The 19,027-nt window shown below is 43.3% G+C and overlaps 1 protein-coding gene across 4 annotated transcripts in view; it reads right to left on the bottom strand.

The window, feature by feature from the left end:
- Positions 1 to 19,027, bottom strand: part of FBXL20 (F-box and leucine rich repeat protein 20) — a 140,956-nt gene that overhangs the window by 71,398 nt on the left and 50,531 nt on the right. For all 4 annotated transcript variants that reach the window (XM_019026691.4, XM_055388264.2, XM_055388263.2 and 1 more), the window contains exon 2: positions 9,412 to 9,473. In XM_019026691.4, coding sequence (XP_018882236.1) covers positions 9,412 to 9,473 — 62 coding nt within the window. The remainder of the gene's footprint in view (positions 1 to 9,411; positions 9,474 to 19,027) is intronic.

The raw sequence follows: 19,027 nt of genomic DNA, 5'->3' as shown, positions 1-19,027 counted from the left end.
TTTTCCACACCTTCAACTCCTAGAATTTAAACCGAAGGAAAGGCTACAAGAAATATAAAACACTGTGTGCGAGCTTCTCTGAAACGAATATGAGATTGCACATGTGCAGAAAAGAGTTAACAGAGCAGGCCTAAGAATGCTATCTTTAGAAATGCCTGCTTGCAAGGTTAGCCCCTGAATGGCACCTAAGCCGCTGGATTTTGGAAGGGTTCCTACCATTCACTGATGAACTTATCTAATGGACAATATTTCACATGTGTCGTCACAACTTGCTCCTGGAGGAATTAAGTGCACCCTGTGTGATTCCACTGGGAAAGGACCCTCGGAAGCTTGCTTCTAGTTTCCTACACATTTTACCTGTGCACCTTTCCCCGTTGCTGATTTTTCTTTGTATCTTTTTTTTTTTCAAGACAGAGTCTCGCTCTGTGCCCAGGCTGGAGTGCAGTGGCGTGATCTCGGCTCACTGCAAGCTCTGCCTCCTGGGTTCACGCCATTCGCCTGCCTCAGCCTCCCAAGTAGCTGGGACTACAGGCGCCCACCACCAGGCCTGGCTAATTTTTTGTATTTTTAGTACAGACGGGGTTTCACTGTGTTAGCCAGAATGGTCCCGATCTCCTGACCTCATGATCTGCCCACCTTGGCCTCCCAAAATGGTGGGATTCCAGGCATGAGCCACCGTGCCCGGCTGTATCCTTTCTTATAATAAACCATAGTTGTGTGTATGACTACATGATGAGTCCTGTGAATCCTCCTGCACATCACCACACCTGTGGATGGATCTAGGGGACCCCAACACAGTACGAATTGCTGCCTTTTTCTTTTTTCTTAAGAGATAGGGCCTAGCCATGTTACCCAGGCTGGTCTCTAACTCCTGGCCTGAAGCAATCCGCCTGCCTCAGCCTCCCAAGTAGCTCAGATTATAGGCCTGAGTCACACCTGGCTCTCTACTATTTTAGAAGGAAAAAAATTCAGCTCTCCCTCTCCCTCTCCCTCCTCCCTCTCCCATCTCCATCTCCGTCTCCCTCTTTGCACGGTCTCCCTCTGATGCCCAGCCGAGGCTGGACTGTACTGCCGCCATCTCGACTCACTGCAACCTCCCTGCCTGATTCTCCTGCCTCAGCCTGCCGAGTGCCTGGGATTGCAGGCGCGCGCCGCCACGCCTGACGGGTTTTCGTATTTTTTGGTGGAGACGGGGTTTCCCCGTGTTGGCCGGGCTGGTCTCCAGCTCCTGAGTGTGAGTGATCTGCCAGACTCGGCCTCCCGAGGTGCTGGGATTGCAGACGGAGTGTCGCTCACTCAGTGCTCAATGTTGCCCAGGCTGGAGCGCAGTGGCGTGATCTCAACTCGCTACAACCTCCACCTCCCAGCCGCCTGACTTGGCCTCCCAAAGTGCCGAGATTGCAGCCTCTGCCCGGCCGCCACCCCGTCTAGGAAGTGAGGAGCGTCTCTGCCTGGCCACCCATCGTCTGGGATGCGAGGAGCCCCTCTGCCCGGCCGCCCAGTCTGGGAAATGTGGAGCGCCTCTTCCCGGCCGTCATCCCGTCTAGGAAGTGAGCAGCGTCTCTGCCCGGCCGCCCATCATCCGGGATGTGGGGAGTGCCTCTGCCCCGCCGCCCCGTCTGAGATGTGAAGAGCGCCTCTGCCCGGCCACGACCCCGTCTGGGAACTGAGGAGTGTCTCTGCCCCGCCGCCACCCGTCTGGGAGGTGAGGAGCGTCTCTGACCAGCCGCCCCGTCTGAGAAGTGAGGAGCCCCTCCACCCGGCAGCCGCCCCCTCTGGGAAGTGAGGAGCCCCTCTGCCCAGCCGCCGCCCCGTCTGGGAGGTATACCCAACAGCTCATTGAGAACCGGCCATGATGACGATGGCAGTTTGGTCGAATAGAAAAGGGGGAAATGTGGGGAAAAGAAAGAGAGATCAGATTGTTGCTGTGTCTGTGTAGAAAGAAGTAGACATAGGAGACTCCATTTTGTTCTGTACTAAGAAAAATTCTTCTGCCTTGGGATGCTGTTAATCTATGACCTTACCCCCAACCCCGTGCTCTCTGAAACATGTGCTGTGTCCACTCAGGGTTAAATGGATTAAGGGCGGTGCAAGATGTGCTTTGTTAAACAGATGCTTGAAGGCAGCATGCTTGTTAAGAGTCATCACCACTCCCTAATCTCAAGTACCCAGGGACACAAACACTGCGGAAGGCGGCAGGGCCCTCTGCCTAGGAAAACCAGAGACCTTTGTTCACATGTTTATCTGCTGACCTTCCCTCCACTATTGTCCTATGACCCTGCCAAATCCCCCTCTCCGAGAAACACCCAAGAATGATCAATAAATACTAAAAAAATTAAAAAAAAAATTCGAAAAAAAAAATTCAGCTAATCCATGCTTTCCATTTCAGTTCATAAAGTTCACCTCTTACCCACTTACAGAGGATATATCACATCACAATTATGACCCAACACCAGAAGGTTGAAAAAATGAGAAAAAAATTTCATATTCTTTTTTACCTCAATCCTTTAAAAAAATTTTCATATTCTTATAGGTAATAACAGTCATTATTTTGAAACCGCATGTTATAACTAAAAGGGCACGGTGCAGACTCAAGCAGTCTTTATCACTTAATGTCATTTTTACAGTTATCAAAGTCATCCTCAGAAGGAATTTTTGAGGGCTGGGCACAGTGGCTCATGCCTGTAATCCCAGCACTTTGGGAGGCTGAGGCGGGTGGATCCTGAGGTCACAAGATTGAGACCATCCCGGCCTAACATGGTGAAACACCATTGGAACAGGAATTAAAAGAAATTAAAGAATGTGTAAGCAAAAACTCAGTCGTATGTAAGAAAACCCAATTCCCCCTGAGGAAGAGAAAGAGCTGGAGTCCTTTAAAATTAACTGCCTGTTTTTCCCTCTGTGGCTAGTGAGCCTTATCTCTCCACTTCCCAGGCATTGTGAAGACCCTGTTTCTCTAGCTGTGCAGCTGCAAGGTCACTAGACAGATAATCTCAAGTCATAAAACATGTTGTTCCTTAAAAAGTAAGAAATGATGTAATGCATGTCTTAATTGAATAACTGTCTTTGTTTCTTGCTTCTGTAATACGCTTCCCCCTGCACAGATCTACCCCCACCCCACGAAATGCTTAAAAGGTAGCTTGACTTTTTGTTCAAGGCTCAGTCCTTTGGATGTTAATCTGACTGGGTTGATGCACCTAAACAATTAAATAATTCCTCCTCAACCCCTCGGTCTCTCTGATAATCCTTAATTATCCCGCTGCAGTGTCTCTACTAAAAATGCAAAAAATTAGCCAGGCATGGTGGCACGTGCTGTAGTCCTAGCTACTTGGGAGGCTGAGGCAGGGGAATAGTTTGAACCCAGGAGGCGGAGGTTGCAGTGAGCCGAGATCACGCCACTGCACTCCAGCCTGGGCAACAGAGTGAGACTCCGTCTCAAAAAAAAAAAAAAAAAAAGAAGGAATCTTTGAGAAACAACTCACTTCACAGTAGCTCTTGGAAAACAGTCTTTGTCTTAGAAACATAGATGTTCCTTTTTCAAGTGGTACCGCTAAGTAAGTACATATGGTTTTGCTCTAAGAGGGAGTACTGTCAATCTTGCTAACTGAATTTCACATTATGCAAACAGTGGATTCCAGCTTCTTAAACCATTAATCACAAACTTTGTTTCAATAGGGAAGGAAGAGAATCAGTATAAAAGGGGAAACAGGCTGGGTGCAGTGGCTCATGCCTGTAATCCTAATACTTCATGAGACTAAGGGGAGAGAATTGCTTGAGGCCAGAAGTACAAAACCAGCCTGGTCAACAAAGTGAGACCCCATCTCTACAAAAGAAAAAAACACGCGTGTAGTCCCAGCTACTCAGGAGCTGAGGAAGAGGATCAATCGTTTAGGCCCAGGAGTTTGGGACTGCCATTATCATCCCACCGTATTCCAGCCTAGGCAACAGAGTGAGAACCTATCAGAGGGGGGAGGGGAGGGGAAGGGAGGGGGACTAGAATAAAATAGAGGAACCAAGAACATTTGCTTAAATTATTGGTAACTTGGCTGTAAGCACTGCAAATACATGGAAATAATATGGTCCTAACAACACAATTGTTTTTGTAGGTTAATATATGTTTGATGAAATGACATAATATGTAACTTAAAATCTAAACAAACCAAATGTTGTATATTAAACTGCACTTTTAAAAATAGCTAATACACAGAAACTCAAAAGACACACACAAATTTAAAAGACACAGAAAAGCTGAGCAACAAAATAAGCAGTGAGGGTAACAATATAATTCACAGACTAAAACAAATATCCATGAGTCTATACTACACATAACTATAAATAGAATAGATGGGAAAGCTCTACCTTACAGCAGAATTACAATTAATGAAAGTAGAAGGTTGGGGGCGGTGGCTCACACCTGTAATCCCAGCAGTCTGGGAGGCCAAGGTGGGTAAATTACGAGGTGAGGAGTTTGAGACAAGCCTGGCCAACATGGTGAAACCCCATCTCTACTAAAAATACAAAAATTAGCCCAGTGTGGTGGCGCACGCCTGTAATCCCAGCTACTCGGGAGGCCGAGGCAGGAGAATCACTTGAACCTGGGAGGCAGAGGTTGCAGTGAGCCGAGATTGCACCATTGCACTCCAGCCTGGGCGACAGTGTGAGACACCATCTCAAAAAAAAAAAAAAAGAAAAGAAAAAGAAACTAGAAAGAATTGGGCAGACAGAAACCACCATAGTAGCAAACTCCACAATGCTAACCTTCATATAACATCATGGATGTTAAAAATAATAAACGAAAAAAGTCACAATGTATAATGTAGTCTCAATGTAGCTCTAGCCACAATAAATTTATTAACTACAAAGAACATAATTCTGCAGTGGATAAGCTAAAAGACACTACCTTAACTAAGTGACCAAAATTAATATCACCAGTAACAAGCATTAATTGACATCATGTACCTCTTGTTGATACATGGACAAGGATACACCACCATTTCTACAGTATACTTGTCAAACTGCATAACTTGAATTTAATTATGAGAAAACAAGAGTAAACATCAGACAAAGCCAAATCGAGGATATTCTATTTTAAAACTGACCAATATTCTTTAAAATTATCAATGCTGGGTACAACAGCTCATGCCTGTAATTCCAGTACTTTGGGAGGCTGAGGTGGACAGATCACTCAAGGTCAGGAGTTTGAGCCCAGCCTGGCCAACATGGTGAATCCCTGTCTCTACCAAAAAATAGAAAAACTAGCAAAGTGTGGTGGTGCACACCTGTAGCCCCAGCTACTCAGGAGGAGGAGGCAGGAGAACTGCTTGAACCTGGGAGGCGGAGGTTACAGTGAGCCGAGATCATGCCACTGCACTCCAACCTGGGAGATAGTGAGACCCTGTCTCACACACACACACAAAAAAAGACCAGCCTAGGCAACACAGTGAGACCCCATCTGCCCCATCTGTATAAAAAAAATAAGAAAATTAGGCAGGCCATAGTTTAAGAGTAGCCTGGGTAACATAGCAATACCCCATCTCTACGAAAATTTAAAAATTAGGCAGGTGTGGTGGCATGTACCTGAGTCCCAGCTACTTAAGAGGCTGAGATGGGAGGATCACTTCAGGCTGAGAGGTCAAGGCTGCAGTGAGCTGTGTTTGCACCACTGCAGTCCAGCTTGAGTGACAGCAGGAGACTTTTCTGTATTCAGCAGGAAATCCTGCTGTATTTCCTGCTTCCCTGTTGAAGCTGTGGATAAAATCCTGTTCTTAGAAGAGCAAGGAGGCATAACAATTCAATGTAACGTGTAATCCTGGACTGAATCCTGGGCCAAAAAAAGAATACTACCGTACAGTTGAAGAATTTGAATAAGGTTTGTAGATTAGTTCACAGAACTTTTTTTTTTTTGAGTCTTGCTCTGTCACCAGGCTGGAGTGCACTGGCACGTGATCTCAGCTCACTGCAACCTCCACCTGCAGGGTTCGATTCCCCTGTCTCAGCCTCCCGAGTAGCTGGGACTACAGGCGCGCACCACCACACCCGGCTAATTTTTTTTTTGTATTTTAGTAGAGACGGGGTTTCATCATGTTGGCCAGGATGGTCTTGATCTCCTGACCTCGTGATCCGCCCGTCTCAGCCTCCCAAAGTGCTGGGATTACAGGCATGAGCCACCGTAACCGGATTTTTTTTTTTTTTTTTTTGAAATGCAGTCTCGCTTTGTCGCCCAGGCTGAAGCGCAATGGTGCTCACTGCAACCTCTGCCTCCCAAGGTTCAAGCGATTCTCCTGCTTCAGCTTCCCAAGTAGCTGGGATGCCCGCTGCCACCATGCCCAGCTAATTCCTGGGGTTTTTGTTTGTTTGAGATGGAGTCTCGCTCTGTTGTGAGGCTGGAGCGCGGTGGCGCGATCTTGGCTCACTGCAACCTCTGCCTCCCGGGTTCAAGCGATTCTCCTGCCTCAGCCTCCCGAGTGGCTGGGATTACAGGCACGTGCCACCATGCCAGGCTAATTTTTGTATTTTTAGTAGAGACAGGGTTTCACCATGTTGGCCAGGCTGGTCTCAATCTCCTGATCTTGGGATCCGCCCACCTCGGCCTCCCAAAGTGCTAGGATCACAGGCGTGAGCCACCGCGCCCAACTAATTTCTGTATTTTTAGTAGAGACCAGGTTTCACCATGTTGGCCAGGCTGGTCTCCAACTCCTGACCTCAAGTGATCCGCCTGCCTTGGCCTCCCAAAGTGCTAGGATTATAGGTGTGAGCCACTGTGCCCATCCAACAGTCCTGTTTCAATGTTAATTTCCTGATTTGGTAACTGATATTATTGAAATGTAAGATGTTAATATTAATTGAGAAAGCTGGAGTATAAATTCTCTATCCTATTTTTAGAACTTTTTGTTTAAGTATGACACTATTTCAAAATGAAAACTTAAAAATAAGAACATCTAAAAAAGAAAAGATACATAAAAGCCTAATGAAAAGTCAGTTTTTCTTATCTTCCTACTACCCAGTTATCCTTCCCAGAGGCATCTACTGTTCCAGTCATAAAAACCACATATTTGAAAGTAATTTTGAACCATTACTTAAACTTTTAAAGATATATTAAACTCAATGAATTTTTTAAAATTACAAATGCCCCAAAGTGAATTTATTAAAATTTGTGCTGACCAATTGTTTTCTATCTAGTATAATGTCAAAGATGCCTCTATGCTATTTGGCTTTAATTGTTTAAACAAAGTTTTGCTTTTTTTTTTTTTTTTGTAACATGGCAAGGTTTCATCATGGGGTTTAAACAAAATTTCAAAATTTCAAGCAACTACTTTACATACATAAACCAATGTTTTGTATACTTAAATACATTCATAAGTATTAAGTGTTTTGTGGTGTCAAATCTGTTTCCTTCCTTTCCAGGATATTAATTTCATTTGGCCTCCAATTTAGGAAGGACTTGTTTCCAACATTAAGTTCAGAATTGGTTGTTTGGAATTCAAGTTCATTTTCCCATAGAAATCATATAATAAATGATAGTTAGATTCTCTGATTAGCTTAGAAAGGAACCAATTTAACCTATAATGTATATGAGTTATTCCAATATAACACATATAAATTCAAATCAAGCTCTCAATGACAAAAATGTTGCTATAGATAAAATATCTCCAGTGTCCCAACTTGAGAAAACAGTCACATATCTTCTTTCAGATGAGAGGCAGAGGTCATGCTGGAAAATCATTACATAACTCTACACTGTAGTCAATGTTGAAGACTGAAGAGTACAGGCCGAATTAAGGAGAGGGTTCATATGTGACTGTGTATATATATGGTACCTACAGGACTGTTTATATATGTTCATATACTCCTCCTCCCATATACTTCCTCACTCCATCACTATTAGGCTTGGACATGTGACTCGCTTCAGGCAATGGAATATAAGTAGAAATGTAAGCTGTATCAAAGATCACTTAGGTGAACTGGCTTGGTATCCTGTGCACCTGCCCTCAGCCTTGGAGAAAAAAACCACTGAGATTTATGACTTGTTTGTGATAGCCAAGTCTGGTTGATTTAGAAGTTTCTCCTCATCGAACTTCACTTGTAATGTCATCTGTATGGTAACTACACACCTTATAGCTCATCAACATGTACTAGAGTGAGGTCGGAAATGATGACAAAAGCGAGAAAGAGCACAAGTAGGCAATGCTGCAGTCTAAAGAATTTCAGGAAATGTTATCTCTTGGATGGATTTATTTAACAGCCTTCCTATTGCTCCCCACTCCTATCCCACAATTTGGTCTTTGCATGGTAGTCAGACTAATTATTTAAAAACAGAAACCAATTTATATATTTATGTTATACCCCTGTCTGATCATGAGGGGTTTTGTAGGCCATGGTATGGAATTTTGAGTTTCATGGTGAAAACAAAGAACTCTAGAAGTAATAAAAAATAAAAATGTAGACCATAACACAGTAGGGCCAGTTACCAGACTCAAGTAATTTTCCTAAATCTTAGTAAACCTTAAGTGAGCTACTGTAGGCCGGGTACAGTGGCTCAAGTCTGTAATCCCAGCACCCTGAGAGGCTGATGTGGGAGGACTGCTTGAGCTCAGCAGTTCAAGACTATTCTGGGCAACACAGTGAGACCACCTCTCTCTACATAAAATTGAAAAAAAAAAAAAAAAATTGGGGCTGGGCACCGTGGCTCACGCCTGTAATCCCAGCACTTTGGGAGGCCAAAGTAGGCAGATCACGAGGTCAGGAGATCAAGACCATCCTGGCTAACACGGGGAAATCCCGTCTCTACTAAAAAATACAAAAAAATTAGCCAGGTGTGGTGGCGGGCACCTGTAGTCCCAGCGACTCGGGAGGCTGAGGCAGGAGAATGGCGTGAACCCAGGAGGCAGAGCTTGCAGTGAGCTGAGATTGCACCACTGCACTCCAGCCTGGGCGACAGAGAGAGACCCTGTCTCAAAAAAACAAAAAAAATTAGCCAGACATGATGACATGTGCCTGTAGTCCCAGCTACTCAGGAGGCTGAGGTGGGAGGACTGCTTGAGCCTGGGAGGTTGAGGCTGCAGTAAGCCGTGATTGCACCACTGCACTCCAGCCTGGATGACAGAGCAAGACCTTGTCTCAAAACCAAACAAATAAAAACCTACGTTACTGTATATACAAGAATAAAGAAAAGGGAAAATATGTACATAAAATCATAAGTACAAGTTGGAATGGAAAAAATTGGTACTAAATTTTGAAATATCTTGATTGACATCTAAAAAATGCAGAGTAAGATTGTTCAAAGCAATCAAATTTAAAAATTCACATACAGATACTATACATATATGAAAATTAGCAAAAAGTTAAAAAATTTTAAACAGGCAAATATGACATACACATTAAAAAACCCATAAAATTAGCATTCAGACTTACCGTAACAGGAGTTCTTTGGGAAGTTTTTTATTGATTACAGCTTCATCACTATTTGAGAACATCTGCAAAAACAAAATCATAGTGTCAAGTGTTACTTAACATTTTATTACAGAATGTTCAGCTCAATAGCTCAATAGTTTAGAGGCAATTCTCTCAGGAAAGAGGTAAAAAAATATAGTGGGCATCATAAACCAAAGTCATAATTTTGGAAACTCTTTAAGATGAAAAAGATCTTCGAGGCATTTAATTCATTCCCTGCCTCCAGAGAAAAAGAAGAGCAGTCAGAAGGATACATTACGTGCCAGATACTGTTTCAGATGTTTTCACATATTAATGGTTTTAATCTTCATACCATCCCTATTATCTTCACTTTATAGATAGGAAGCTTGGTTACCAAAGGTCTACTGCTCAGAGTCCGGGCGCAGCAACTCACACTTGTAATTCCAGCACTTTCAGAGGCTGAGGCAAGCGGATCGCTTGAGCTCAGAAGTTCAAGACCAGCCCAGGCAACATGGAGACTCTTTTTTTTTTTTTTTTTTGAGACAGAGTCTTGCTCTGCTGCCCAGTCTGGAGTGCAGTGGCATGATCTCAGCTCACTGCAACCTCCAATTCCCAGGTTCAAGCGATTCTCCTGCCTCAGTCTCCTGGGTAGCTGAGGTTACAGGTGCATGCCACCATGCCCGGCTAATTTTTGTTTGTTTGTTTTTGAGACAGAGTCTCACTCTGTCACCCAGGCTGGAATGCAGTGGTGCAATCTCGGCTCACCGCAACCTCTGCCACCTAGGTTCAAGCAATTCTCCTGCCTCAGCCTCCCAAGTAGCTGGGATTACAGGTCCCTGCCACCGTGCCCAGCTAATTTTTGTATTTTTAGTAGAGATGGAGTTTCACTAACTTGGTCAGGCTGGTCTTGAACTCCTGACGTCGTGATCCACCCGCCTTGGCCTCCCAAAGTGCTGGGATTGCAGGCATGAGCCACCGTACCTGGCCAACATGGCGAAACTCTGTCTCTACCAAAAAACACAAAAAATTAACCAGGCGTGGTGGTGTGCGTCTGTGGTCCTAGCTACGTGGGAGGCTGAGGTGGGAGGACTGCCTGAGTCAGGGAAGTGGAGGTTGCAGGGAGCTGAGATCACACCACTGCACCCCAGCCTCAGCGAGACAGTGAGAACCCCTCTCCAAAAAAAAAAAAAAAAAGGTTTACTGCTCAGCTCACATCAATATGGAGTGACTATTTTAATATGCCATTAAGAGAAGATGACTCCCCAAACTTGGCTCACATTTACTTGTTCAAGGAGATGTTCGGAAATCTGGAATAGAAATTATTCACTTTTGGCCAGGCACAGTGGTTCACACTTGTAATCCCAGAACTTTGGCATGCTGAGGTGGGTGGATTACCTGAGGTGAGGAGTTCGAGACCAGCCTGGCCAACATGGCGAAACCCCGTCTCTACTAAAAATACAAAAAAAGTACCCGGGTGTGGTGGCACACACCTGTAGTACCAGCTACTCAGAAGACTGAGGCATGAGAATCACTTGAACCCCAGGCTGCAGAGCTTGCAGTGAGCCAAGATGGCGCCCCTACACCCCAGCCTGGGTGACACAGCAATACTCTATCTCAATAAAAATAAAAATTAAAAAAGGAAAATATTCTCTTTCATGTTTATATATTGTGCAGAAAACCAACAGTGCTTCATAACTGCCACCATAGCATTCTTGATGCACTCAAGTGATCATTTAACAAATTAATCAAATTACTCACAACGGATACTTCTAACGAGAGCCACCATTTTTGCCACAAAGGAGATCATGACTGTAAGCTTATCTAGAAAGCTATGTAAAAAATCAAATACCATACACAATCAAAAGCCCAGTAAAAATGGCACATACACATGTGACCGAAGCTGAGAGAAATACGATCCGTCGCTGCTATTAAGTATTGCAGAAATTCCTCTTAAGGTCATGCAATAAACATTACTGAATACCCTATCAGGCACTTTTCTAGACAATGGGATAAAAAAAGACACGATCTCTATTCTTAAGGAGCTCTTGCACTACAATGAAGAAAACAGAAGAAAGCAAATAATTTACTAACTACTAAAGACAGATAACAAGAGATGTAAGAGAGAACAAAGAATGGCACAACTAATTCTACCCGGAGGTGTATCTAAATTGAGCTTAAAAGAAGGCCAAAAATTAGCTGGGAAAAAAAGATAACAATATGTACAAAATAATGGAGTCATACATGAAGATCCTGGTATCTCATGGAGATTCAAAGTAGAGGTAATGAAGAGAAAGCAGAAATGGTAGGGAAGTCACAGATAAAATGCACTGCCCCTCAATTTCATTTAAAGAATAATTTTAATAATTTTTTTTTGACAGAGTTTTGCTCTATTGCCCAAGCTGGAGTGCAATAGCGCAATCTCAGATCACTGCAACCTCCACCTCCCGGGTTCAAGCAATTCTCCTGCCTCAGCCTCCTGAGTAGCTGGGATTATGGGCGCCTGCCACCACACTTGGCTGATTTTTGTATTTTTAGTAGAGACAGGGTTTCACCATGTTGGCCAGGCTGGTCTCAAACTCCTGAGCTCAACGGATCCTCCCAACTCAGTGTCCCAAAGTGCTAAGATTACAGGTGTGAGCTACCATGCCTGGCCTAAATATTTTCTGATTACGATAACCTATGTTCCAGATAAATGGAAAGCCCTGTGAGGGCAGGGAGCATGCCTGTTATGTCTGGCATAATTTTAGGGTTGTGCACAGAGCCTGCTACATGGTAGGAAATCAATAAATCTACCTCTGGGCAACATGGTGAAATCCTGTCTCTACAAAAAACACAAAAATTAACCAGGCATTGGCTGGGAGTGGTAGCTCATGCCTGTAAGCCCAGCACTTTGGGAGGCCAAGGTGGGAGGATGGCTTGAGCTCAGGAGTTCAAGACCAGCCTGGGCAATATAGTGAGATCTCATCTCGAAAAAAGATGTAAAAAGATTTATAAATAATAAATCAGATGTGATGGTGTACACCTGTAGTCCCAGCTATTTGGTGGGGGGGGTGCTGGGGTGGGAGGATCACTTGTGCCCAGGAAGTCAAGGATGCAGTGGAGCATGTTCACACCACTGCACTCCAGACTGGGCGACAGAGTGAGATCCTGTCTCAAAAAAAAAAAAATCATCATAATGAATGGTTTATTAAATGGATGGTGGGGCTACACCATGAAGGAAACCTGTATACAGTTTAGAAATGTGAAACACCACCACAGGGAAGAGAATCCTAAAGACACCGAACTCTGGACTAGTAGGAAGGAAATAAAGTCAGGAATCCATTAAAATTATGGTCCAAGTAAAAGATGACGCAGTTCTCTGTAAGATTAACAGGGACAGTGAAATGAAAAGAAACTGGAACAAAGATTGTTAAAAAAGCAACAATACTTAGTAACAAAAAGTTGAATCATTTAGCAGGTTTCAGTGCAAAAAACAGACTACTAGAAATGCTAATGACTGACAATTACTTTTTTTTTTTTAATTATACTTTAAGTTCTAGGGTACATGTGCACAACGTGCAGGTTTGTTACATATGTATACATGTGCCATGTTGGTGTGCTGCACCCGTTAACTCGTTAACTCGTCATTTACATTAGGTATATCTCCTAATGCTATCTCTCCCCGCTCCCCACACCCCACAACAGGTCCCGGTGTGTGATGTTCCCCACCCTGTGTTCAAGTGTTCTCATTGTTCAATTCCCATCTATGAGTGAGAACATGTGGTGTTTGGTTTTCTGTCCTTGCAAGTTTGCTCGGAATGATGGTTTCCAGCTTCATCCATGTCCCTACAAAGGACATGAACTCATCCTTTTTTATGGCTGCATAGCATTCCATGGTGTATATGTGCCACATTTTCTTAATCCAGTCTGTCACTGATGGACATTTGGGTTGGTTCCAAGTCCTTGCTATTGTGAATAGTGCTGCAATAAACATACATGTGCATGTGTCTTTATAGCAGCATGATTTATAATCCTTTGGGTATATACCCAGTAATGGGATCGCTGGGTCAAATGGTTATTTCTAGTTGTAGATCCTTGAGGAATCCGCCACACTGTCTTCCACAATGGTTGAACTAGTTTACAGTCCCACCGACAGTGTAAAAGTGTTTCTATTTCTCCACATTCTCCAGCACCTGTTGTTTCCTTTTTAATGATCGCCATTCTAACTGGTGTGAAATGGTATCTCATTATGGTTTTGATTTGCATTTCTCTGATGGCCAGTGATGATGAGCATTTTTTCATGTGTCTGTTGGCTGCATAAATGTCTTCTTTTGAGAAGTGTCTGTTCATATCCTTTGCCCACTTTTTGATGGGGTTGTTTGATTTTTTCTTGTAAATTTGTTTAAGTTCTTTGTAGATTCTGGATATTAGCCCTTTGTCAGATGGGAAGATTGTAAAAATTTTCTCCCATTCTGTAAGTTGCCTGTTTACTCTGATGGCAGTTTCTTTTGCTGTGCAGAAGCTCTTTAGTTTAATTAGATGCCATTGGTCAATTTTGGCTTTTGTTGCCATTGCTTTTGGTGTTTTAGTCGTGAAGTCCTTGCCCACCCCTATGTTCTGAATGGTATTGCTTAGGTTTTCTTCTAGGGTTTTTTATGGTTTTAGGTCTAACATTTAAGTCTTTAATCCATCTTGAATTAATTTTTGTATAAGGTGTAAGGAAGGGATCCAGTTTCAGCTTTCTACATATGGCAAGCCAGTTTTCCAAGCCCCAACTATTAAATAGGGAATCCTTTCTCCATTTCTTGATTTTGTCAGGTTTGACAATTACATTTTTTTGGAAAAAAAAAAATCCAATCCCTCCTCAGAAGGCAGTCTTTCAAAACAAAACCATTACATTTCTCTCTAAACAAGGTTGGGTTCGTCTTTTTTTTTTTTTTTTTGGTAGAGAGAGAGTGTCGCAGGGCACATGTTCTCAGGATCTCCTGAGGGCTGTGTCACACACATACAAAAGATGATGTCTCGGCTGAGCGCGGTGGCTCACGCCTGTAATCCCAGCACTTTGGGAGTCCAAGGTGGGTGGATCACGAGGTCAAGAGATGGAAACCATCCTGGCCAACATGGTGAAACCCAGTCTCTACTAAAAATACAAAAATTAGCTGGGCATGGTGACGCACACCTGTAGTTCCAGCTACTCGGGAGGCTGAGGCAGGAGAATCCCTTGAACCTGGGAGCGGAGGTTGCAGTGAGCCGAGATCATGCTACTGCAGTCCAGCCTGGCGACAGAACGAGACTCCGTCTCAAAAAAAAAAAAAAAAAAGATGGAGTCTCACTATGTTGACCAGGCTGGTCTGAAACTCCTGGCCTCAAGCGATCTTCCTGCCTCAGCCTTCCAAAGTGTTGGGATTACATTTGTGAGCCACTGTGTCCAGTCAGGTTCTTCTAATGTTCTTAAATAACATGGTTTCAAAGATACTATGTCACTATGGTCATCATTTTCCAGATGCACTCATAGGCAGTAACTCACAAAGTTGTAATGTGTTTACATGTTCTTACTTTTGAGACAAGGTCTCACTCTGTTGCCCAGGTTGGAGTACAGTGGTCCTATCATAGATCACTGCAGCCTTGACCTCCGGACTCAAACAATGCTCCCCCTTCGGCCTCCTGAGTAGCTAGGACTACAGAAACGTGCTACCACACCTGACTAATTTTTGTATCTGTTGTAGAGATGGGGGTCTCACTATGTTGCCCAAGCTGGTCTTCAATGCCTGAGCTCAACAGATCCTCCTGCCTCAGCCTCTCAAATTGCTGGGATTAGGCCGGGCACGGCAGTTCATGCCTGTAATCCCAGCACTTTGGGAGGCTGAGGCGGGCAGATCACTTGAGGTCATGAGTTTGAAACCATCCTGGCCAACATGATGAAACCCCGTCTCTACTAAAAATACACAAATTAGCCAGACATGGTGGCAGGCACCTGTAATCCCAGCTACTTGGGAGGTTGAAGCAGGAGAATCATTTGAACCCGGGATGACAGAGGTTGCAGTGAGCTGAGATCATGCCACTGCACTCCAGCCTGGGGAACAGAGCAGGACTCCATCTCAAAATAAATAAGCAAATAAATAAAAATCAAGCCACCATACTCCAGCCTGGGCAACAGAGCAAGATTCCATCTCAAAAAAAAAAAAAAAAAAAAGGCTGGGATTACAGGTATTAAGTCACCATGCCTGGCCAGAATTTTCCATAGTGGTGTCATGTCAGCACTCAAAATCTTTCAGATTTTAGGCTGAGCAAGGTGACTCATGCCTATAATCCCGGCACCTTGGGAGGTTGAGGCAGGAGGATAGCTTGAGCCCAAGAGGTCAAGGATGCAGCAAGCAGTGTTTACACCACTGTACTCCAGCCTGGATAAAACAGTGAGACCCCACCTCTGGAAAAAAAAAAATAAGAAAATTCCACACCTGACCTCTTGTGATAAGTCACAGTCAAGATGCAGTCAAGGCCAGGCGTAGTGGCTCACGCCTGTAATCCCAGCACTTTGGGAGGCTGAGGCAGGCAGATCACGAGGTCAGGAGATCGAGACCATCCTAGCTAACACGGTGAAACCCCATCTCTACTAAAAATACAAAAAATTAGCCGGGCATGGTGGCTGGCGCTTGTAGTCCCAGCTACTCAGGAGGCTGAGGCAGGAGAATGGCATGAACCCAGGAGGCGGAGCTTGCAGTGAGCAGAGATCGCGCCACTGCACTCCAGCCTGGGCTAAAGAGCGAGACTCCGTCTCAAAAAAAAAAAAAAAGATGCAGTCAAAACTTTGTTTCATGCCCAAAAAATTATTTAAAATATTCTATCAAACACTCAATCTACTAGAACTATGTCCAACCCAAATCCACAAAAAGTAAAACTTAATCATTTTAATTTTAGAAAACAAAGTATTAAATGCCACATCTCACCTAATAAGGCACTATGTTCACTTCAATATACATAATAATGTAAAATAACAAAAAACACATTATATGTTGTTCACATGACTTCCACAATTTCATATTTAAAAACAAAGAAGCACCAGGCACGGTAGCTCATGCCTGTAACTTTGGGAGGCCAAGGCGGGCTGATCACCTGAGGCCGGGAGATCGAGACCAGCTGACCAACATGGAGAAACCCCATCTCTACTAAAAATACAAAATTAGCCAGGCATGGTGTTGCATGCCTATAATCCCAGCTACCTGGGAGGCAGAGGCAGGAGAATCGCTTGAACCTGGAAGGCAGAGGTTGCAATGAGCTGAGATTGCGCCATGGCACTCCAGCCTGGGCGACAGAGCTAGACTCCTTCTCGAAAACAAAAACAAAAACAAAAAAAGAAGCAAAAAGAAAAAAAAATCATAGCTAATTTCCTCCCTTGCTTTGGTCTATGTAAACTGAGAATGCTGCTGCCTCTGTAGGAGCATTAAAGTGAAGGGAAAAACAAACAGCACCCTGGAACCATTTGGGAAATGCCATTATGTGTAAGACATCTGTCCAGATTTATATTTACCTCCCCTTTCTTCTGCACATAAGTCTCCTAACTCCAGGTTTGTAAGAAAGAACCAGATTAGTGGTTAAGAACGGATGGTCCCCTGAGCAGGAGTATCAGCATCAACCCGGAACTTACAAGAATTGAAAATTCTCAGGATTTTCCCTAGACCTGTAGAATCAAAGACTGGGGGTAGGTGGGCAGGAGAGAAAATGGTGGGGCAATCTCTATTTTAACAAGACCTCTATGTGATACTGATGTACCCTAAAGTTTAAGAACCAATAGGTCAGATGAAGTAGATTCAGGATCTCAGGAAAAAATAACACATAACCAGAATATTATCACTTGAAGTGACACAGCAATAGACATTAGAAAATAATCCTAAAGCCAAGCACAGTGGCTCACGCCTGTAATCCCAGCACTTTGGGAGGCTGAGGTGGGCGGATCACATGAGGTCAGGAGTTCGAGATCAGCCTGGCTAACATGGTGAAACCCCATCTCTACTAAAAATACAAAAAATTAGCAGGGCATGGTGGTGTTCGCCTGTAATCCCAGCTACTTGGGAGGCTGAGGCAGGAGAATTGCTCGAAACCGGGAGGGGGAGGTTGCAGTGAGCTGAGATCACACCATTGCACTCCAGCTTGGGCAACAAGAGAGAAACTCTGTCTCACCAAAAAAAAAAAAAAAAAAAAAAGAATCCTAAAAGTAGACACAATAACACTAGATGTTTTCTAGGAAACCCAAATGGTTTCTGCTCCTGTTCATGCTATTGTTTATAAAACAAATATTTCATAAAAGCAATAGAATATGTGTTTTAGGTATTTTACTATTTTATATTTCAGTTGAATCCAAACTCTAGGTTTCTCATTCAAAAATATAAAAGGAGTCAAAACAATTTAGATCAAGGCTATAACAAATTACAACAATCTTGTGAAGGATTTTCAATATAACAGTTGTAGAGGAAATAACTATTCAAATGTTTAACATTCTTAGGTAATTCTCTGGTTTTATATTAACACAGGAAGTATCATGATGTATTTCTGTAATCTATAAACAATTACAAGGAAGTAATCAGCAGAAAAACATGGGAGAAACTAGATTCTTCTCTTCTTATTGTTTCAAAGGACAATATCACCTAAACAAGCAAGCAGACACTGTGATAGCCATGACTTCTAGAGGTAGAATGTTCTTAAATATATTGGTTTTTAAAAAGCTAAGCAACTTGGTTTATATACAACAATATACTGTTGGTTTGTATAAAATTATAATTGTTTTTCTATAACGTACATAGCTGAGGAAACAACTTTGAAGCCCCTTGTACCAATGTAGAATTATATCATCTAATAGAGTTCGTGAATATTAAGCAGCTTGTGTGTGTGTGCACGCGCGTGCACGCTATTACTTTTGCCTTTTCTATCAGTTTCTAAATCTCAGTTTGACACATTTGAGGGATCTGTTTACTAACATAATACATTTATTTAAATGCTTAGTAAATAAACAGGACCCAAGAAACCACTTCAGGAGGCTCTAAAACCAGAGGTTGGGTGGAAAAGGGCCGACAGGTTGAACAAAGAAACTAGGAAAGAGCCAGGCACAGTGGTGTGTGCTGGTAGTCCCAGCTACTTGGTAGGCTGAAGGGGAGTATCGCTTGATCCCAGGAGTTCAAGTCTGGCCTCGGCAAGATCGCGAGACCCCATGTCTGAAAAAATAAATACATTAAAAAAAATAGGAAATGGCCATGCACAGTGGCTCACAACTGTAATCCCAGCACTTTCGGAGGCTGAGGCAGGCAGATCACTTGAGCTCAGGAGTTGACCAGACTGGCCAACATGGTGAAACCCCATCTCTACTAAAAAATACAAAAATCAGCCGGGTGTGGTAGCGTGCACCTGTAGTCCCAACTACTTGGGAGGCTGAGGCATGAGCCGAGATCAGGCTACTGCACTCCAGCCTGGGCAACAGAGTGAAACTCTGTCTGGGGGGAAAAAAAAAAAAGAAAAAGAAAAAAAAAGGAAAGAAAGAAATACTTGTTCAACAGTGACCCCTACTGCTTAAATTAAATCTACTAAGTACTAAACAGGAAATTAAAAGCTCTGACCTGTATTATTTAAGCTTTATAGATTATATACA

This window comes from Gorilla gorilla, chromosome 4, assembly GCF_029281585.2.
Source record: "Gorilla gorilla gorilla isolate KB3781 chromosome 4, NHGRI_mGorGor1-v2.1_pri, whole genome shotgun sequence".
Classification (NCBI taxonomy): domain Eukaryota; kingdom Metazoa; phylum Chordata; class Mammalia; order Primates; family Hominidae; genus Gorilla; species Gorilla gorilla.
Note: the sequence above shows the minus strand (reverse complement) of the source record. Positions and strands in the feature narration are given on the sequence as shown.